Source organism: Megalops cyprinoides, chromosome 6, assembly GCF_013368585.1.
Source record: "Megalops cyprinoides isolate fMegCyp1 chromosome 6, fMegCyp1.pri, whole genome shotgun sequence".
NCBI lineage: Eukaryota > Metazoa > Chordata > Actinopteri > Elopiformes > Megalopidae > Megalops > Megalops cyprinoides.
In genome coordinates, this window is record NC_050588.1 from 17,364,142 (window position 1) to 17,386,217 (window position 22,076).

Below are 22,076 nucleotides of genomic sequence, written 5' to 3' on the forward strand. Positions count from 1 at the left end.
TGTCGAAGGGCTCACCGCCTGCTCTTGATGTTTTTTCCTCTACACTACACTTCCCAGCAAGCTCCGTTGTCATCTTGAAACGCATACTCAGTGGATCATCTGACAGCTGCTGGCAGAGGGAGAACTGACAGGATGGTGGAGATCGTAATCTGGGAACAGCAACAGTGCAAAGCGAATAACGGTTTTGGCTGGTAAAAAAACTTTGCTTGGTGCATGTGAAACTTCGGAGGAGCGAAAAGTCACGACTAGAAACAGCGATGCAGTTCAAATACAGAAGGCATCGGTCTGTTTGAGTGAAGGGTTGAGTCTGCTGGAGTTTCTGTCTTGGTTAAGTTTCTTAGTGTGTCAGTCCGCTGCCCAAGATGTCCATGGAGGAGCAGAGCTATCCCAGTGCGATGGTGGCATCGGAATCTGGACCCCAGTGGCTGCGGGAAGAGATGGAGCGTCTCGCCCGGGAGCTGAGTGAGACGAGCCGTGAGAAGATTCAGGCTGCGGAATACGGGCTGGCGGTTCTGGAGGAGAAACAGCGGCTGAAACAACAGTATGACGAGTTGGAATTGGAATATGAGACTGTGCGCCAGGAGCTCGATCAGCTGAAAGAGGTAAAAAGCAGACAGGGGCATGAGGTGTAAGCAGTAGTTAGTTTATCAGCTTACTATCCGTCTGTTGTACTGCTAACAAACCTGCTCGGTACTGACTATTCAAACTTTTGAATTGTCCAGCAACTGAATCTGCATGGCTGACTGTTACGTAAACAAAAAGCCGTGCATCGCTCATTATCTTGAGGGGAAAATCTGTCAAGAAGTCAGCAAGCTAACTCGTTTGTCAGCGTTTAGATTTTATTTGCTCTTTATTTACTGTAGACAGGATATTAATGTTATTGACATTGAAAATACAAAATTTCGGATCCCGTAATTTAAACCTTCTGTGTGTTTATTGTGTCACTTCGTTGGTGTGTGTGTGTGTGGTTAGGGGGTGGGGGGCGTTGGCAGGAGATGAACTGTCAGAGTGGTAGTTTTCATTAATGCGCGGAAGCAGAGTTTGGACGTTTTTTTTTTTTTTTTTAATTGATTACAATAGCGCATGTTCTTTCCGTGTCGGTGTTAGTGGAGATATAACTGCTTTGTCTACAATCACACATGCAATCACAGCGGAGCGGATGAAGTTTATCGTTACAGCAGGGGTGCACCTATTTGCAACCCAGTCAAAAGCCCAGTTCTATTGACGCTCGAGCGCTTTACTAATCCAAGCACGTATGAGACCTGCTGCGTGTCCACAGCTGTGTGTTGTAGCTCGGTATTGGTAAAAACAAAATGCAGAGAGAAATAATGCACACATGAACTTATAGTTCCCTCTCTGTTTAAGTGCTGCAGTGGAAAGAAAATCCGGGCCTCTTTCTCAGGCGTAATAATGTGCTGAGATCTCTCTCCCGGAGATGATGACTCAGACGGGAAGTTCCAGCGGAAGTGTCAGGAATGTGGAAGTTTGCCAGAGAGGACTGGAGAGAGCAGAATGCCCTGCTGTCAGAGACAGATGTTAGATTTACAAGGGAAATTTGGAGGGATGAGCAAGTCATGGAACCTGTAATAGTCTTCCACTGCCTCCTATTCTATCCTCCTAATTCTGCTGCCTTCTGTTACACCGATTGTACTGTCCTCCTGTTATACTGATCACAAGGTCCCTTATTTCACCATTCCTACTTCCCTCCGTTCCACTGATTCTGCTGTCTCCTGCTGTATCCTGTTCCACTAGTCTGTATTACACTGAGTCAGGTGTGCTGAGGAACGCTATAGAAGCAAACATATGAGAAAGTCAGTATGATCATCTGTGTCCACCATGATTAGTATGCACACCAGTGGCTCTGCTCTGAACTGATGCCCACAGGCAAGCAGCGTGGTTTATAGTGCGGGGCAGACTGTAGCTGCACTAATTGATTGAGAAGTAACATCATCGGTGGCCTATGTAGTAAAAGAAAGCTGTGTGATATCGCTCATTGCACACACAGAAGCTAGAGCTGTAGTAGAGATGTCAGAAACATTCCCTCACATGCCATTTGCTGGGAGCGGTTAGAAGTAACTCTGCAGGGAGTGTTACAGGTAACATTACAGAGGGTATTACAGGTAGCATTGCAAGGAACATTACAGGTGGCATTGCAGTAAGCATTACAAGGAGTGTTCCTTGTTCCATTACAGAGAACATTATGGGTAGTAGAGAGCATTACAGGAGGCAGAACAGCATATGAGAAAGCAAACCCTGAGTGTGAGGGGCTTTCATCTGCCCTCTGAACTACACACACACACACACACACACACACACACACACATACGCACACACACACACACACAGACATGCACACGCACAGTTTGTCCAGAGCTTTGTTTCTGCTGAACTTTTGATCTGTGAGCGTCACAGAAGCCTGCTCTTTAGTAATGAGGTAATCTTTTCCAAATGGCATTGAACAATCCGTAATCCCTCCCTTATGTCAGCTAAGAGGATGAGTCTTGTATTTCTAAAAACGGCTCATGAGTTTGGACACTGGCCAGGAACAGGCCCTCTGACTCTCCTGTGACAGTCAGATAGCAGCCTCACATAGCTGGGTTCCAGTTAGTGGACTAAGTTAGGTTATGGGTTATTGACACAGGTATGTTCAGGCTCTTAAATGCATCACCATATGTATGGTGGCCTGCTGTGGTCTTCCCTGGTGGTGTGAGAGAAGATCTGAGCTTGAAGGCCTGCTTCTTAGTCCTTCCTGTGCTGGATTACAGCATGAACCCAGAGTCAGGGTCCCATCAACACACTGCTGTTTTTATTGGACTAGAAGATTAAGTATTATCTCTGACAGTCTGGAATGGGGTTCAAGGGGCAAGTGGGGAGATTATAGATGATTATTGATAACTCTTATACTGCACATACACACCCTCACATGCTTACAGACATGCATACATGCATTCAGGCAGGCATGCATACACACAAACATGCACACACAAAGTATTCACCCCCCCCCTACTCTTCCATGCTAAACTACTCTAGTTGTTGTACAGTACATGGGGACCGGTGGTGTACAGCAATCTTTAACTCCCGCCACAGATTTTCTATTGGGTTTAACTCTGGACTTTGACTTTGCAATTCTACAACATTCACTTTTTGTCTTGAGAAACTGTAGGATTGCTTTGGCTTTGTGTTTGGGGTCATTGTCTCATTGAAAGATGAATCTCCATCTGAGTTGCTGAGGGATCTGCCTATATTTTCTCCATCCATTCCTATTTCGATTCTGACAAGCCTACCAGTCCCTGCCAATGAAAAGCAACACCACAACATAATGCAGCCACTGCTGTACTTCACAGTGGGAATAGTGTTGTCAGAGTGATAAGCAGTGGTCTTCTTTTGCCAGACATAGTATTTAGCATTAAGGCCAAACAACTAATTTTTTATTTCATCAAACCGCAGAATTTTCTGAGACTCGCATTGTCTCCTGCATGCCTTTTGCATACTCCAAATGGGACTTAATGATATTTTTTTAAAGTATGGATTCCTCCTCACCACCTTACCATACAGTCTAGATTTGTGGAGCACCTGAGCAATTGTCTCATTCACAGTTTCTCCCATTTCAGTCAGGAAACATTGTAAGTCTTTCAGTGTTATCCTCAGCCTCTTGGTTGCTGCTCTGACCAATGTCCTTCTTGCCTGACTGCTCAGTTTTGGAGGAAGACCTGGTCAGTGAAGATTCTGAGTAGCTTCTACTTCTTGACAATTGATTTCAAAGTGTTTTGTGGGATGCTCAAAGCTTTGGAAATCGTCTTGTATCCCTCCTCTGACTTGTGTCTGTCCACAGCTCTTTCCCTGAGTTGTGGGGAAAGCTCCTTTGACTTCATATTTCCTTGTATTGAATTCCCAGCGGGACCTTATGAAGACAGGTGTATTTAAACTTACAAAGACAAGTGTATTCAAACTAAACTGTTAACCACTTCAGTCACACATGGGTGGATACCATCCAACAAATTGTGTGAACTCTGAAGGCAATCGGATGAGCCAGAGCTTACTTAGGGGAGTTATTGCTAAGAGTATGAATACTTCTCCAATAAAGGAGTTTTGTTTTTAATTATTTAACCTCTTTTTTTTAGAACATTGAACATAGAGTAGGTTGTGCAGATCAGACGAAAAAACATCTAAATTGATCAAGGTTTTGGGTTATAACACAACAAAATCTGGTAAAAGTCCAATGGGGTGAATGCTTTCTCTGTCCACTGTGTATACACACACTCTCACAAACATGCACTCGGACAGGTAAACACTTGCTCTCATGCCAGTGTGTGTGTGTGCTGTGTTCATTGAACTTTTGGGGTACTTAACCATGAGCCATAGTGAGAAGTGCAGTACAGAGTGTCCCAGGGGATTGAGAATTCACGGGGGCTTAGAGCCACGGAGAGATCTTAAGGCCACAGATGCTGAATATGCTAAAAATGCTGAGCACTGCTGAACAGGCCGCGCAGGCCGAACACCTCCCTGTGGATCATACTGGATCAGACATGCTAATCCCCACTATGTCACATACATGACCCTGAGCATGTCTGTCCTCCACACTCAAGGAGCATGAAGCTCAAAACCCCTGGACACCGGAGGGTGGAGGGCCTCTGTCCATCTGTGGGCAGATGAGAGGGAGCTAAGGGAGGGACCAGATGGAGGCCCATAGCCATGCGACTCTAAGAGGGGAGGAGTCAGGCCGGTCACCTTAGTGATGACACTAACCCCCACCACCTGCCATCATCAAGGCCTTGTGTCACACTTGCGTGCAAAGGAGTTTGCCACCTGCACAGTATAGGTTATATTATACAATTCAGCAGTATTAAAAGCCATAGATGTATTACTCTATGAATGTGTGCAGGGACTGGAGTTATGTTAGACTACATTCATATCTATTTTAGGTGTTGATGCCTAAGTGACACAGTGAATATGATCCTATGAATATGACCCATCATGGAAAGGAGGGCGGATTCAGAGTCCATTCAGTTATCATGAATCCAGTCATAAAAATAAGATAGAAAGGATAGAATTTTCCTCCAGTCTCTGGGGTTATGAATGGCAAAGCAGTTATGAGTATGGTATAACTGGTATGAAACTCCGTTACAGAGCTGACCAGCATTGGCTCCAGAATTACAGTGGAAAAGGGAAATAATGACCCAGACTAGTTACAGCTCCATAGTAGAGAAGGAGTATAATGAGCCAAGCTGGTTCCAGTTCTACAGTGGAAAAGGACCATAATGAGCAAGGCTGGTTTCAGGCAGGCACTTCTGTATGATGTAGGCAGAACACCTGGCCCAAGTATTGGAGAACAATACCATGAATGAGAAAATAAAATGTCAGTAAAACCTCTGGTGGCTGAAGTTTGCTTAAACTACAATGATTTATGAAATAGGTGAGTTTTGCCTGTAGCTGCAGACATTGCAGCATAATGTGAACCATTCCCAGTTGACTTGCATACCTCTGTCTGTCCTCCTTTAAAAAGGGCATCTGCTTACACTACTATTATCGTTAATAATATGATTATCCTTATTGTTTTTTATGTTCAGTATTTGTTTCTTCCCTGCCTGCCATGCTCCCTAGCTGTGCTTAGTGACCAGAGAATGGGTTTGCACTTATTCTCACAGGCTTTTGTGAGGACTTACAGACAACTGATTCGTGGAACATGATATATACAAACTTTCTTTATCGGCAACCTTTGACCCCCAGGTGCTGTAAAGCATTGACTCTGTGCTCCCCGCATTCGCAGTTGCGGGCGCGGAGATTAGTGTGTAATCCCAAGAATTGGAGGACATCTCTGAATGAATTGCACATCTGACATCAGCCAAGGACTTGGTGTCATGGCAACAAAGGAGCTCTGAGCCCACCTGTCAAGAGGTGTGACCCCGATCACCCCCTAATGACAGAGGAGAGGGGTGGGTGCGGTCACAGCAGTGTGACAGCAGGGCCACGTCCTGCTGGCAGGGGTCGCTGTCTTTGTGTTTGTGTCCCTCTGCTGAAGAAAGGTGGAGACAGATGAACAGATGGAGCTTGATGTCACAGTCATGTCTGTTTGGTGTGCTCAGATATTACAGAGAGAGTGCAGTTGCACTCAGGGCTTAGCCTGAAGCTGTGAGGAGAAGAGACATGTTGACATATGAAACTGACACACAAATCTTGGCAGACTGCCCCCTGCCCATCCCTGTATAAAAAATAAATGCCTAGGTGACAGCACAATGCTGGAGAGCAAGACATTACATTACATTATTGTCATTTAGCAGACGCTCTTATCCAGAGCGACTTACACATTTAGGCTCCTGTTTTTACATGTTATCCAGTTATACACCTTAATATTTACTGAGGTAAACCCGGGTTAAGTACCTTGCCCAAGGGAACAGCAGCAGCGCCTCAGCAGGGAATCAAACCTGCAACCTTTTAGTTACGAGTCCCACTCCTTACTGCTATTCTACACTGCCATCCCACTAGTCGACAATGGAAGGAGACTATGAACCAAGACACAGAAAGCGAACCAATGTTTGTAGACAGAGGAGGCAGAGATTCAGCTGCTGCAGCAATGTGCAATTGACAGAATGCTGGAGGTTTAATTCCCACCGAGGGTTTCACTTGTCTGATGTATTGGAGTTCTTCCTTGGGTGTGATTTGTTCGTGTTTTTCTTGGTTTCCACATTAGCTGTCCTATTGGCCATCCTCCCCCCGTCCCGCTTCTTTTAATGATGTGGTCTTAAGTGTTCCAAAGACGGTGACTGAATGTCTCACTGTAGCTCATTTGAATGCTCAAAGCTTTATTCAGAAGCACAGACCTTTTTAGAGACTCAAGTCAAGCAGAGATGCAGGTCTGAATGAAGAGAAAACATTTCAGATGAAGGTCTTTTTCCTTCCTGATTACGTCAACAGTGGATGTTGCTCAACCAAATGTGTGTGCTGAATATAAACACAATGTTCCAAGAGTGTCCTAGAGGATTTTTAAAAGGATTGACAGACCTTTTGAAACCACTGCCATCGTGCTTTGTGCCCCATGCTCTTTTATTGTGAAGGGTAGAGTAATGTTAATCTCTGTCCAAACCCCTCCCTTAAACTGTTACTTTTTGCAACACTGCTCCTCCATTCCCCAGGCCTTTGGACATGCTCACTCCAACCAGCGGAAGGTGGCAGCAGACGGGGAGATCTGGGAGGAGTCTCTGATCCAGGAGTCGGCCTCCAAGGAGGCGTTCTATGAGCAGAGGGTCCAGGAGCTACAGACCGAGATCAGACAGATCCGGAATGTCCTGGCCAACACCCAGTCTGAGAATGAGCGCCTGGCAACCATTGCTCAGGAGATGAGGGAGGTAAGCTTAAGCCCACCCCCAATCCTCAAAGAGCATGCTCTGCAGTGTAACCCCACCCCAGGTCCTCAAAGAGCATGCTCTGTGGGCAATATGTAATGATCTCATCCCAAGGTCCGAACACAGATCCCTGAAGTAAGTGGAATCTCTTAGGGATTGGCGTTGGGACCTCTGCTGTTCCTTAGTTTGTTTTCTCACCTAGTACACCTGCTGAAGTCCAGATCTGAGTATGTTTACCGTAATTTGATCAGCGTTTGAAGGATCAGCTTGTTTCATGCTGCCAATTTTTAAGGGCATTAGTGTCCTTAACATACCCACATGATGGCCCATGCTACTATTCTGCTGGATACAACAATGCAGCATGTGCGATCACAACAGGTAATCAAGAAGAATCACTTATGTGTTGTGGTATTCACCGAAGGTGTCTTAAATTTGGTATGGAATGTAGTTAAAGAAACTGAGAAATATTAGTGACGTTTGCCATTGCACACAGTGAACACACCGCATTTGTGAAAAATAAACTATGTCACAGATGTGCTGCTACTATAGGAAGATTTCAGAGAAATCAGCCTTTGATGACATGCTCATCCCATTAGATGCTCTTTGTATTATATTTAATACCAGAATGTAATACAAAGTGTATTGAAACGACTGTATTAGGCAACACTTCTGTAGCAGCAGTAATGAAAAAGGTGGAAATAAGTGGCAGGATTCAAAATCTACATCCTAAACAGTTCTTTCACCTCCTCTGAATGAAGCGGATTTCTTTTACACCATCAAAATTTCAGGTGAAATGTACTCCGGTTCAGTTGTAGAGGACCGGGATCACCTTGTCCAAGCAAACTTTTTGGATCACACCTGGATGTTCAGGAAAAAAGCTTTCACACCTGATTAAAAAAAAGAATCTGGAGATAAATGAACCTGGAAATCCCCTCCATGTAAACCAAGTATGGAAGCACCTCTGTTTATATAAAATAACCTTCAAAAGCACATTAGAAGCAAAATGGTTATTTTCACCAATGATACTGAACTTGGGAGGTGTAGTTAACAGTTACGAAGCTACTGAAGTGATGCAAGAAGATTCAAATGGAATCTAAAACTGGGTAGTTGCCTGACAAATTAAATTTAACATTGCCAAAATGTGGGCAATAAAAATATAGAATGTGTGTAACATGTAACAGCTGACCAAAGTCAATCTGGATCTAAACCATAGCTGTAAAAAACAATAGGATCCTGGTATGTAAACTATAGCAAAAAGTATTAATTACAAATTCACCGAGGTTATATACATGTATTTATACAACATATTTTATACAACACTTTGTCAGCCCAGATTTAGAGAACTGACACAGTTCTCAGTGCTGGGAGCAATTTTAATGTATATATTTCCAAAGCTTGATACATTACCCTACTCTACTCTACTTCTCTCCAGAACAGTGAAGTGGTGGAGATTCAGCGCAGTCGGCTGTGTGAGGACATTAAGGAATATAAGTTCCGTGAAGCGCGTCTTTTACAGGACTACACTGAGCTGGAGGAGGAGAACATCTCACTGCAGAAACTGGTGTCCCATCTAAAACAGAACCAGGTCTGTCCTATACAAACCTAACATTTATTATTAACATGTGAGAAAATGCTCTCTCAGGACATGGAATGTGTTTGATTAATGTCTTAATTCTCTAATTTGGAATAAATTAAAATTGAGTTCATCCTGCCTCCCGATTTTGCCCTGCTCAGGTGGAGTTTGAGGGCCTGAAGCATGAAGTCAGGAGGCTGGAGGAGGAGCTGCAGTTCCAGAACAGCCAGCTGGAGGGCGCCATGCGTCTGAAGGAGATTGCGGAGCGGCAGCTCGGGGAGGCGCTGGAGACTGTGAAGACGGAGCGCGAGCAAAAGAACAGCCTGCGGAAGGAGCTGTCCCAGTACCTGACCATCGGGGACTCCTTCCACCACACACCCCTCAGCCTTGACCTTGACAGCCTCAAGCTGAGTGATGACGCGGCCGAGCCCAACAACGATGACGTCCTTAGCGCCTATGAGAGCAGCCTGAGCAAGCTGGCCGATGACAATGGTCACAGCAAGCTACCCAGGTCCAAGGGGGGTGAGCTCTCCCACCCCCCTGCCCCCAGTCTGGTGGATGACCTGCTTAGCGAGTTGAACCTCTCAGAGATCCAGAAGCTCAAACAGCAGCTCCTGCAGGTACTGATTAATATCAGTGCTGTGAGGATGTGTACTAGTGCTGTGAGGGTGTTTATTAGCATTGTGATTTGCTGTGAAGGTGTTTATTCACATTGTGCTGGGCTGTGAGGGTGATTGTTAGTGTTTTGCCATGATGGTGTTCCTTTGTTCTAGATGGAGAGGGAGAAGGTGAGCCTGGTGTCTGCCCTGCAGGACACCCAGAAGCAGCTGGAGCAGGCCAGCGGGGCTCTCTCTGAGCAGCAGGAGAGGCTGAGCCGCCTTACAGACGACCTCAGCGCCATGAAGAAGCTGCAGGCCGGCAAGGAGCGACGCACGGCCCTGGACAGCGAGAAGGAGCACGACAGCCACGAGGACGGGGACTACTACGAGGTGGACATCAACGGCCCTGAGATCCTGGAGTGCAAGTACCAGGTGGCCGTGGCGGAGATCGGGGAGTTGAAGGAGGAGCTGAAGGGCCTGCGGGTGGCGTACCAGGAGTGCCAGGCCACACAGACGGAGGAGACAGGCCGCCTGGAGGCCGAGGTGGCGGCGCTGACCGAGAGGCTGTCGTCTCTGGAGACCAGCAGCCGCACAGACCGCGAACGGGCGGAGCGTCTGGAGAAGGAGCTGCAGACGGTCAGTGCCGCAGCCGGAGAGTCCCAGGGCAGCCTGAGCGTGGCGCAGGACGAGCTGGTCACCTTCAGCGAGGAGCTGGCCACGCTCTACAACCACGTCTGCATGTGCAACAACGAGACGCCCAGCCGCGTCATGCTCGACTTCTACAAAGAGGGAACCAAGGGGCTGTTCTCTGAGGGCGTTCGGCCGGAGAATGCCGACAACGCCCCGGCCTCCCCCAACCCTCTCCCCTCCCCAACCTCAGACCCGCGCAGAGAGCCCCTGAACATCTACAGCCAGGTCGCCATCATCAGGGACCAGATCAAGCACCTGCAGATGGCAGTGGACCGCACCACGGAGTTGTCCCGCCAGCGGGGGGCAACGCTGGAGCTGGGCCCTGTGGTGGATAAGGACAAGGAGGCCTGCATGGAGGAGATTCTGAAGCTCAAGTCACTCCTGAGTACCAAAAGGGAGCAGATTGCCACCCTGAGGACCGTGCTGAAGGCCAACAAGCAGGTGAGAGGCAAGACACACAGTGGGCGCTCACTCGGTGAATAAGTCAGAAATTGTATTTGCATACACAATTTCTGGTTACAGTAATAATTACCTACAGATATTCATTGTATTTATAATGTGTGTAACAAGAGGAGACTAAGAGACTAAAGGAAAGTGTAGAGTTCAGATCTCATATCCTCCTGGGCTGTATTCTGAGTTAATCCAGGTAGATCTCAGAGTGGTAAGGCTGTATTCCGGATAGTCCGGGCTGATGTGGGATTGCTCCTGTCTGACACAGACAGCGGAGGTGGCACTGTCCAGTCTGAAGAGTAAGTATGAGGCGGAGAAGGCCACGGTGACTGAGACCATGATGAAGCTGCGCAATGAGCTGAAGGCTCTGAAAGAGGATGCTGCCACCTTCTCCTCCCTCAGAGCCATGTTTGCCACACGGTAAGACCATGTTCAGCACATGGTTAGAGCCATGCTCACCATACAGTGAGGCCATGTTCAGCACATGGTTAGAGCCATGCTCACCACACAGTGAGGCCATGTTCAGCACATGGTTAGAGCCATGCTATACGCTATATGCTATAATATGCACAGCACACTATAAACAGCAAGAGGAAGTCTGCAAGCTAAAGAACAGCAGTGGAATCAGACTGTAGGATTTACTGTGTCCTTATTATCTCTGTCACCAGGTGTGATGAATATGTGACTCAGCTGGATGAGATGCAGAGGCAGCTGGCGGCGGCAGAGGACGAGAAGAAGACTCTGAACTCGCTGCTGCGCATGGCCATTCAGCAGAAGCTGGCGCTGACGCAGCGGCTCGAGGACCTGGAGTTCCGGCAGGAGCAGTCGCACCGGCGGGCCAAGGCATCCTCTGCCCGGGGCAAGAGCGCCCCCTCTAGCCCCCATGTAAGTCACAGACAGGCCGGCGGCATGCGCCCTGCCCACCCTGTGGTCTTCTGCCCTGAGAAGTACAGGATCTACTGCGACTAGACCCCAGCCTGCAATGCGCTGTTCTGAAGGGATCTCACCACACCCCCTGTGCATGGGCTGCGAGTACAACTGCTGTCTTATTTGCTAGTAGGGGTCTTGCCTATGTATGGCTGTCGGGTGAGCAGCAGGACTACAAAAATATGGAGGACTGTAGCTCTCTCCAGCGTATGTTGGGTTTTGCTGTGAGGGTATTTTTGTTGTGTTTGTGAAGGAGTCAGGTTTGAGCCTGCTATGTCAGGCAGCACATGGCTGAGAGGCTGTATTAGTCTACCTCTAGCTGGGACACCGTGAGACACTGCCTCTATCCTTCTTTCTCCTCTCTCTCTTGGTCTTTCTGTCTTTCTCTTGCTCTCTTTCATGCACTTCTCTCTGAGGCCATGGCTCATGTTTATAGTGTACTTGAAAATTGTACCGATAGTTTTACAAACCAGCGACTGGTTTTAGCAAAACAGAATGTGATAAATCATGTATGCTCGGTGGCAATGTCTCAGGACAGGATCAGGTCCAGTAGGAGGTGATAGAGCACAGTTCTCTGTGAACCAGGAAGTGGTTGACCAGCTAAAACAGTTCAAAGGAGCAACAGTGTTGTCCCTCACTGATTCCTGCACCATTCTTTCCATGGTGATGAGAAGGTTATGCTGCTCCTGGGCCCATGTTACAGAAAAGGACACACCTGAGGGGACAGGTGTATTTGAAGACTGGAAGAGAGAGTCCATATTTTTGTGCTCTGCTTACAGTCAAACATCTTTACTCTGGCTCTACTGCAGGCTGAGATGGCTTCACTGTGAGGCAGATTTGGTCATTTTTTCAGAGAAAATTATGTTGGAATTGTGAGCCAAATGCATGCGTAGGACCAGTGTGGAAAATGAGCACTGTTCTCTCCTTCTCTCTCTAAGGAGACTCATGCTTTGTGGTTGTGGAGAGAAGTGGATTTGGAATGAGTTTTTTTTTTTCCTTTCTGGAGGGCTATGCTTACAATGGCTGAACTGTGCTCTACTGCCATCTTATGACAGCTTTTGATTTCTGCTCCTTTTGACTGCCATCACTGTCTTTGTTTCATCTAGAGTTTGTAGCAGCACCTTGTAACCAGTGTAAAACTCCATGCTGACATTTCACCTGCATGTATGTCTGCCTGTCTCTGAGGCTCTGCCGACGTGTCCAAGCTGGTATTTGTGAGCTATCACTCCCTACCTGTAACCAGTGGCTTCATGGGTACCCATAAGTCTGTAGGCTTTGTGTTTTCACAAATGTACATTACAGCATCATAAGAGTTTCATTTGGCTTTCTTACTAACACACTTCACTAATCTGCTGGAGCACAATTTTAACACATAATATGTGGTTTACTCTTATCTAACAAGAGATAAAATATGCTCACATTTCCTTTCATTTTATTGAAATATACCAATACCAATGCAAATTTTGATTATCTGTTTGTTTCTCCATTTTGCAGTAAAGTAGTAGCCTGGACATGGAGTACCCTTCAGAAACCGCGGTCACAGAGATTGGGGTCACATTGCCGACGTCCAATTCAGCACTCTATTCTATGGCTGATAGCTAGGACTTGAGGAGTCCAGTCAAATATTTTTAACACTAAATGATGTTTCACCTTTCACCTGTTCAGTGTCACCTGAAGGGGGCGATGCTCATGAGTACCCCAGAGAACATCCTTGTGTACTCATGTCCTGGGGACAGGCTCTGTGGGTGTCTTCCAGTTTTTCCTGTTCCTGTGCCCTTTTAATACGCTCACACTTCAGCATTTTTATTTTAACCATCTAGGAATGCTTTGTATGATATTCCACTTTGACATGATTATGCTTGATATTTAGGAAAGCTATGTGGTCCTTCTGTGAGTAAAATGGATTAAAATGCCTTGTTTTGCTTCTTTTCAGCGTTCTGTGTAATAAAGGTTTCTCAGACTCAAAGCGTTCCACAATCCAGGGCTTTGCCAGCAGTGCATCCATGAATTAAGGCACAAATGGAATAATGCATATTCCTTGGTTTTGTGAGAGTTTATTGTAACATTAGTTAAGAGTGTTACAAGTGTTAAGGCTATACTGTGATGTTGCCAGCCCAGGTGCAGGCTGTGTGGATGATTTGATACATTTATTCTTAGGAATAGACCAGAGCAACAGGAGAAGCTTTGTATATGTATGGCTAAAGCAGAAAGAGGATAAATGGAATTAGTGATGTCACAGTCCGCAGTTCAGTGGAGATCAGATTCACACTGAGTCTTCTGTACCTCCTGATTCCAAATTGGAATGAGCCCGTTCTGTCATAGTTTATTGTGCCAGGTCTTTGGTACATTACAGTGTTTTTTAATGAGAAGGGAAAATGCCTATAGAATAAACATATGCAATGTGATATGGGTGTATGATTGAAGCACCTTGTTTTATTCGCTCTACATTTAGACCAAGAGTGCCTTTCAGTATTTCTACAGAGAATATTTTAATATTTTTGTAAGGGATTTAGGAGCAATAATTGCATTGCAAAAAGGGAGTTCCTTGTTTAGGAGTTTGTTAATTGATTTATTATTAGATGAATTTAACAACAGAAATTGCATTGAATTTTGTAGGTCAGTAAGATAACATTTTCTTAGAACTTTTGGAACCAAATCACTGGTTTCCTAAGAAAGGGATGTTTAAGGTCTGCAGAGCGCTATAGCTTTGTTCATAGATGTCTGTATCTGTAGATCTTGCAAGTAACGTGATATGAATAGAATTATTAATAAGTATGGAAGAGGTGGCTTCTCCTCTTACTGTTTGTTTTATTTATTTATTTATTCATATTTTTACATCTTCACACATTGTAATTTCAGTAAACAGAAAACAGCTCTTTATTCAGCAAGCCTGTTGTATCATTGTAATGATCATGGTTTGTTGAGGCACTAAATTTAAATTTAAATGTTTGGACATTTAAAATTAAGTGCAATTCAAATGCTGTTTAACATGGGGGAAAGTTTTCTGTTTGCTGGAGATGGCAGCATTGAAGTAACTAGCTGTGATGACTTAATATTGTCTTATTCCACTATAGTACTGATCCATATTCAGAATTTGATACATTTATAATACAATATAACAACTATGTTTGTATGTTGCTATTTATCTGAAGTTATGGCATGGAAAATTGTAATAATGTGCGTTATGTCAATAGTGGCAAATTTGTCTCAGACTATTTTCATTTGCATGTATAAAGTCATGGAGTCTTACATAGGCTTTAGGAAAGAGGATAAATGTCTGAAATGTAAGTAAAAGACAAAGATGCTTGGTTTTCTCCAGAGAAGCTGTGCATCTGTGGGAAGGATACTGGCTTAATAAAAGTTACTCAGCAGTCATTGTGTCTTCTCGTAAATCCCCAGTTTACCGTCATTAGTTGCATTTATTCCACTGACACTACATTTTTTCTGAACTAGCCTGAAAGTGTAACGTACTGTAGTTCTCAGTTTTTATACACAGATTAAGGTCTCACACCCACACATCCTGCTCCTACGATACTGTGTAAATGTCGCTGCTGATCAAAATGAATTTTACTTTTATAAGTACAAGTTTGCAAAGGGCGTCAAGGTGAGGCGTTTAGAGGATGAGGGGACTCATGAGGGGATTCAGAAAACAGCAAAACTTCCTCAGTGGTATAGCACATAGAACGAAAAAAGTATAAAAACAATATTACTAATGTTAATTTTAGTGTTATTAAAACAGCATTTACTGGATCAACATATAGAAAGTATATAGAAATGTCCCTCTAAGTCTGACTTCAGTGAAGCTCCCTTAAGGGAAGAAAGAAGGAACAGAAATCGCGGACGTACGCCGTTCAGCTATACTTCCACCATGGAGATTCGGAGTAAAGCAGGTAGCTTTCAAATGTTTCTGAGATTAAACCGGTGTGCCATAACGAAGGGAATTCTGTTTGTGTAGCGGGGCTAGGCCTAGGTACGTACCTCACTAATAGGTCAGAACAGCTGTTTTAAAGAATGAAGGTAGGTTGTCTCTTGGCAGGTTGAAACCGGTTAGCTGTAAACCAACAAGCCGCCACTATTAAACGCTAGGTCTGCCTGCAATCACTGGCTGTTTCGACGCTTCTGAATATTGTAACCATTGTATACAACACCATGTACGTAATTCAAGAAAAAGTACTGTGCAACATTCAAACACAGCACAGGTCAACGTTGACATTTCAACGGTTTCAGTTGTTTATTTCTGCAAAGTACATTTGCTCCTGTAAATTAATTTTGTGAAAAAGAAAGAAAAAAAAATCTAATTACTATATCTGAATCCACTCAGAACCAATTAGATCGGTTAAACCACAGGTAATACATTTTATGTTCATATTAAAAGTATTGATTGTTGTGTTTGCATTCCATGCAAAACTGTAACGGATTAATTGCTCATTTAGAACGATTTTGTATGATAGTGTTACTTGTTAAATGTCTTCCGTTTTTGTACTATCATCCAAGGCGATGAGGTCATGCATATGACACGTGAGATTAGTAGTAGGACGGCCACAGGACGGCGCTGCTGGCACAATCTTTCCACGATGGGAGGGGCAGAAAGTGAGGAAGTGGCGGCGTGAGGTCGGAGCATCTGGGGAGAAGTACCGATCAGGACACCCTGCAATGGGAGGTTTGTGAATCAGATAAACCTACTTTTGTATAGGAGGCTTTGTTGTTTTCATTTTGTTGTGCTGACAGCGTTTAGAGTGCATACAGACAAAATTATAAAGCACGTTAACGTTAGCAAAGTTAAGGTTACTCTGCAGGGTTTATTCAAATTAAGTTGGCACTGGCAGCTGGCTGATTATAGCAAGCTATCGTGCTAACGTTAGCCTCCTAATAAGAATGGAGCCACAATAGCTAACTCGTACTACAAATAGGCGAAGGTCACGTCCTGCTTAACTCCCCATCTAACGTCAGTTAAGCAGCTGGCTGTCTGACCGAGTAGTCGCGTGGCTAGCTAGCCCAATTCATATACCTGTTGTGCTGCGATTTTTGGAGAGCTTTATATGCCCCTCTATTGTTAGCCAGCTTGCAACTGTATGCGCTGGTTCCAGCCGCCTAAGTTTCATATGAAACGTTGGGTAATGTATCTTGGGTAGATATAGTTAACTTAAGCGTTAGCTGTATGTCAGCACGTGTGTTTTCTATGTCCTTTTGTTTTGTGTACATTGAGACACGGGCGTAGCGAATTCAGTCCATCGCTAGTAACGTAAGATTATTAGCGAGACAGCTGGGTAGCTTTTGGAACAAAGTCACATTCCGTAAATAGATGTAGTTAGAGACAACAGTAACTTGGTTGACTATATCGTTTTAGCTGACTGCATTTGGTTAATTGCATTTGTTTATATCTTACGCTATGTTATGTCCAGTCGTGTTCTGAACACAATGTAGGTAGCCAGCCGCACTTTGGGGAAAACAACCCAAAAAGCGTTTATCTCGCTGACAAACTACTGAAAACGCAGATGCAAGGCAGTAAGTGAGTCATGTCCATGGGCGTTTTCTGTCTCGTTGTGGAACGTATCAATTAGTTAAACTGGTTCAGATCGCCGGTCTTTCCAGTCTTAACTATTTGTTTGCCTGGCCCACGTGAAACTGTTCCAAAGTCGATAGGGTTTGCAATCATAACCTGGGATCCGTGATGGGACGCTGCTCTACGAAAGGTAGTTGTTTTTATTTGCTTCAGTCAGTGTACTTAGCTTCATAGATCAGTTAAGTATAAGCTACACATTTACCTGCTAAGAATAATTGTAACAGTAGTAATAGTACTACTATAGTTGCTGTGTTTATACAGAGTGGAACAGACAAGTTTACGTCAGTGTATAGTTTACTGTTGGAAATGCCCCAATACTTAGACTGTATCCACCATTCTTAGCATGTGAGTGTTCAGAGAGGTCCCCTGATGGTTTTTGTGACTGAAATTGGAAAAGTGTTACAGTGGAGGGAGTTTGGCAGAGTGTGCGTGATGGGGAAATGAGAGGCCTTCAGTGCATGTGTTTTGGTGATTTTTTTTTTTTTTTGTGTTCAGTGTGAGTATTTTGTTAAAAGTCTTTTCACATGCATGTCTTTTGGTTTGTTTGGTGCATGTTCTTTAGACAGCTTCCATGAGCAGCTACAGATGGACGCCGGGTTCCTCCGTGCCGACAGGCGTCTGGACACGGAGCTGGTGGACAAACTCATCCTGCAGCTCAACAGGATTTACCCACAGATTCTCACTGATAAGGAGGCACACAGAGTAAGTACAGGCTGGGTTGTGCCCCCATTGCAGGGGGTGTCAGAAGGCTCTCTGCAGTAAGAGACCAAACAAGATTCTGTTGTGATGCTTTAAGCCAAGAAGCAGCTACTCCCTAATGGGACTGGGGAAACTTCATTTTGTATGTATGCAGTCTCCTTTCCCACAATACACTGGAGGGTTTTAACAAACCGGGCAGGAATGCGGATCAGTGTAAACATGACGCCAAAAATAATTGACCACATCTGGTGAAATGTTTGGGAATGAGATATTCCTTGCACCTCCCTCATCCCCATGTCTCTGCTCTCACATCCATTTTCTCCACCTCAATGTCACTCAACCACACCCCCCCTCTCCCTGTCTGTCCCTGTCATGCCCCTGTTTTGGTTGCAGTTTCGGAACCTGGATGTGCCGACCTGTGTCCGTTTGGCGGAGCTCCTGACTCATTTGCAGGAGAAAGGGGAGGAGGCGTGTCACGAGTTCTACCGTGCGCTGCACCTTCACGTGGAGGAGGTGTACTTCAGCCTCCCCACGCGGGTCAACCGCAGGGGGGGTGAGTGACTCCATGGGAGAACCTCCCCCATTTCTCTACACATATCAGCCTTTCAACAATGCCTGCCTGAAGTTCTATCTTTAATTATTTGTTAATAATTATCCAGGGTGACTTACACAACTTACATTGTTATATATTACCCTTTCACCCTTTTAGCTGTATAGTTCCTGAAGGAGTTTAGGTTAATAACCTTGTTCATACATGCAGTGACACTTTAGGTTCAAACCTGCAACCTTCAAGTCACAAGCCCAGCCCCTCTGGGCTGGGCTCAGCTATGCAGTCTATTTTAATATATGGACAGCAAGATGGTTTATTGTTTTTTTTTAGTCTTTTTTGTGAAATATTCTCAGGACAGTCACAGACAGTGTGATTGTCTGTACGATTTGTCTGCTTATATGTTTATTATGTGTAATAGTATAGTTGGCAGGGCAGTGTAACTCACTCAAAGTGTATGAACAGAAGGTGGTGGCCTCAGCGTGAGTCTGCATTTTCTGTGTTCTGCGCAGAGACCCCAGAGGCCAATGGACTCACCCCTGTTGCCAGTCTGAAGGAAAGATATGTGCTGAATGACAGGGGTGAGTTGTTCACAGACACACACACACAAAGTACAGCTTATACACAAACTTCTGTCAGACTCATTAAGATAATTCCTCATTTCATTGAATGGCCAAAGTGTTGCAGGTACTGCAGAATTATTGAATGCTAAGAGAAAATTGTGATGTGGCTCAGAGATGCAGTGACTCTTGCCAGAGCAGTAATGGAAGATGGTCTGGAGCAACATTATGCCTCCATGGTGGAGAGCACATGAAACAGTGTCAGTTTATTTTTGGTCAGCTACCCAGGTAGTACATTTTTTGTTTAAAATAAAAAAGGGTGGAGATATATTTTTTTCTTTTCTGCTTATTTGAATCCACTTGCAGAAGAGTAGTAATTCCATTCACTCCATCAGATTGGAACAGCATCCGCACATCATACATGTTGCTCGCCCTCTTCACATGATCATATCTCCTGACTCGCCTTTGGTCTCACTCTGAATCATACATTAAAAAAAAACAGAATTTGGTAAAAAGTGAAAGATTGTAGGTGTCTGTGGTGGAGCATATGCATTCTCATAGGTGGCAAAACATAAACTGTTCACAATTGCCAAAATGAAAATAAAACATGTTTTATTCATTTTTACCACTTTATAAGTCTCTCTGTGAATGACTGCACATGAGCTACACATTGTGAACAATAAATTAGAATGCTGTCGCCCAAACTTACTATCTACGATTGACTGACTTGTCATTTCCCGTTATTAATTCATTGGTGTATTGATTGAAGGACTATTAAGCTGTTTTAGTGCTGTCTTATTTTAGACTCTCTCTACACTGTGGAATTGGCACAGTTGTCCAAACAACCCACTTTGATTTCTGTAGTCATCAGTCTCAAACAGTCATCACTTTGTCTGCTGAAAATTCTGCAATGATCTCTCTGTCTGCATTTTGAGTTTAAAATAATGTTAGTGGTCGTTAGCAGTCAGCAGTGGTCCTGAATGGTAGGTCTCTTCTTGTCTTGCAGGTCCCTGGTTCTTCCTGGGCTGTTTTGGTGTTGCTATGGGGCTGGCGCTGCTCTATTACTGTGGGGGTAAGTCAGCAGTCTGAGCTTTAATCGGTCACTTAAATCCCCTCTATACACCTTGCTGTACTCCCCTCTATACTCCTCACCATTTGACAGTAATTTGATCACATCTGAAGAAATGGCTTTTGTGTGCTTTGGCAGGTGTGTCAGAAAGGCTTGTCTGTTCTGCCCATTTTTTTCAGTTAACTGAAAGTTTAGCTACATTTCAGATAAACCAATAATCCAACTCAGTCACTGCTTTTTCTCCCCACAGAGAAGGAGATTTTCTCTGACCCCAGGAGGGTGTTGGGAGTCACAGCTCTGGGGTTTGGCCGCACTGCCAGAGAGCTGCTGATCTCCTACACACAGGATAGCAACAGGAAATCATAGTCTCCATGGCAATCATGGTGCTCAGAGGGCCCGGGGCCAGTTGCAGGGAACTGCCCGAATTACCACACCAAACACAGGCCAAGTTTTTTAAATGCATGTGTATAAACTGTATATAATACTGCTTTTGTGTATTTTGATCCCAAAGTGTGTTTTCTACATTATGTTTTAAATTTTGATTTTTTTTTTATTTTGCTGGGTTGTTTCATTTTTTGAGGGGGGGGGGGTGTTTCTGTAAGTGCCCTGTCCATTTAGTTGCCTCTTTACAGCATGAGCTGCTGTCAATCACACTCACATCCAATAGGCAACTGGGTCACACATCACTTACTATCTCAAGCAGAGTGTTTCTTGCTGTGGAAGCAGCATTTGATCTCTTCAGATCCCTCTGTGAGTGGGGAAGAAACATGGCAGAGGCTTGCAGTTTGGGAGTGGGAGGTGTCAGGCTCACATCTATGTTGGTGTGAAATTGCTGCCCCTGCCACATGGTAGTGGGTTTCTGTTTCAATTCACAGTTTTTGTTTGTGTCACACCAAAACACTTGATTCTGTCAGACAGTCTGGAGTGCAGACTCAGGCAGCAGTTACTTGCACATCTCCTCAGGATCTCACTCCCAGGTCGTTTGTAGTTATGGCATCACTGCCTCCTGCTGGACGTCTGGCCCTCTGGCCTCACTCCGTGACCTCATCACACCCAACCAAGCCTGACCCCCCCTGCTGCTCACGGCGAGCCTGCAGCTCTTGTCCACATGTTAAAGGCACCTTTTCCATCTGGAAGATTTTTATATTTTCAAATATTGTCATTTGTCTTTCATGCCGCAAAGCAAAATCCTTGGTTAATTGATAGAAAAGGGTTGGAGTTTAGGGTGTCAAGATGCGCCCATTGGTTCTCCCTGCAACCCTTCCTTAATCCAGCAGGAGCCACAGATGCCTGTACCACCATCTCAAGCTCTGACTGTTAAATAGTATTGTTGTAATTATTGTTACAACAGTTATTGTTACAAGTTGTTGTTATTCGATCCAGGTATGAGGCAGGGTGACAGGGTTCATCGTTTTGCATTTTACAGAAACAGATTATACTTATACAGATTATGATTAATATTAAGTAATATTCAAGGGAACAATAAGTGTCTTATCTGGGCCTCAGACCCATTACCTTCAGGTCAGGAATCTGGTGCTCCAACCACAAAACCAAGTGATGAATGTCTTTCTTTTTATAGAATAAAATAGCATATAATACATTTATTGATATACTGTAATTTCACTACATATGTAACATTAATGCTACAGGGTGTCAGCAGTGGCAGTATTAAGAATTCCTTAGCCTTTTGTCTTAGTATTAACCTGTTCTATTTCAGAAGATGTATTTATAATGGTGACTGTAGTTACCTCGTTTTCAGATGTCTTTACACTTTGTGTGCAAGGATCCAGGGCTGTGTAGAAGGATTGTTTTCAGCAGTAATCTTTAGTGATGGTTGGTTCACCTGTATATTACCTTTGTAAAACAGCTCTGCAGATTAGTGCAGGGTGCTCAAAGCCCTGACTTTGTCCTTGTCCTTGAAACCCATCAGACTTCAGGAGTGGTGGCCATTTGGGGACAGAGTCTGTAACACCATGGGTATCTGTGTGTGTTGGTCTGAATGAGCAGGCAACTTTACTGTTAGTCTCTCAGTCACTCTTGGATGCCTTGTCTTCTCCTG

General features: G+C 44.5%; 2 protein-coding genes across 3 annotated transcripts; both read left to right on the forward strand.

Annotated features, from left to right (window-relative positions):
- The first annotated feature begins 211 nt into the window (after positions 1–211).
- On the forward strand, positions 212–13,947 carry LOC118779301 (protein bicaudal D homolog 2-like). The gene is made up of 8 exons (XM_036531343.1): positions 212–602; positions 7,131–7,343; positions 8,773–8,925; positions 9,075–9,533; positions 9,687–10,643; positions 10,921–11,072; positions 11,321–11,537; positions 13,074–13,947. Exons 1-8 carry the CDS (start codon positions 363–365, stop codon positions 13,074–13,076), a joined length of 2,394 nt encoding a protein of 797 aa, XP_036387236.1. The 5' UTR covers positions 212–362; the 3' UTR covers positions 13,077–13,947.
- Positions 13,948–16,185: 2,238 nt separating this feature from the next.
- LOC118779302 (caspase recruitment domain-containing protein 19-like) lies at positions 16,186–20,513 on the forward strand. 2 transcript variants are annotated; one of them, XM_036531344.1, is made up of 7 exons: positions 16,209–16,239; positions 17,216–17,272; positions 17,705–17,844; positions 18,235–18,394; positions 18,901–18,969; positions 19,955–20,020; positions 20,268–20,513. In XM_036531344.1, exons 1-7 carry the CDS (start codon positions 16,233–16,235, stop codon positions 20,381–20,383), a joined length of 615 nt encoding a protein of 204 aa, XP_036387237.1. In that variant the 5' UTR covers positions 16,209–16,232; the 3' UTR covers positions 20,384–20,513. The 2 variants fall into 2 exon arrangements, with proteins under 2 accessions (XP_036387238.1, XP_036387237.1); XM_036531345.1 differs by lacking the exon at positions 17,216–17,272 and having other exon boundaries at positions 16,186–16,239.
- Positions 20,514–22,076: the final 1,563 nt, after the last annotated feature.

Bases quoted from the DNA above. Each gene is read 5' to 3' on its own strand.
- LOC118779301 (XM_036531343.1), top strand. From the start codon at position 363: ATGTCCATGGAGGAGCAGAGCTATCCCAGTGCGATGGTGGCATCGGAA. The intron at 603-7,130 runs GTAAAAAGCAGA...TCCATTCCCCAG, and splicing joins AGCTCGATCAGCTGAAAGAG to GCCTTTGGACATGCTCACTC. The intron at 7,344-8,772 runs GTAAGCTTAAGC...ACTTCTCTCCAG, and splicing joins TTGCTCAGGAGATGAGGGAG to AACAGTGAAGTGGTGGAGAT.
- LOC118779302 (XM_036531344.1), top strand. The intron at 18,970-19,954 runs GTGAGTTGTTCA...CTTGTCTTGCAG, and splicing joins ATATGTGCTGAATGACAGGG to GTCCCTGGTTCTTCCTGGGC. The intron at 20,021-20,267 runs GTAAGTCAGCAG...TTCTCCCCACAG, and splicing joins GCTGCTCTATTACTGTGGGG to AGAAGGAGATTTTCTCTGAC.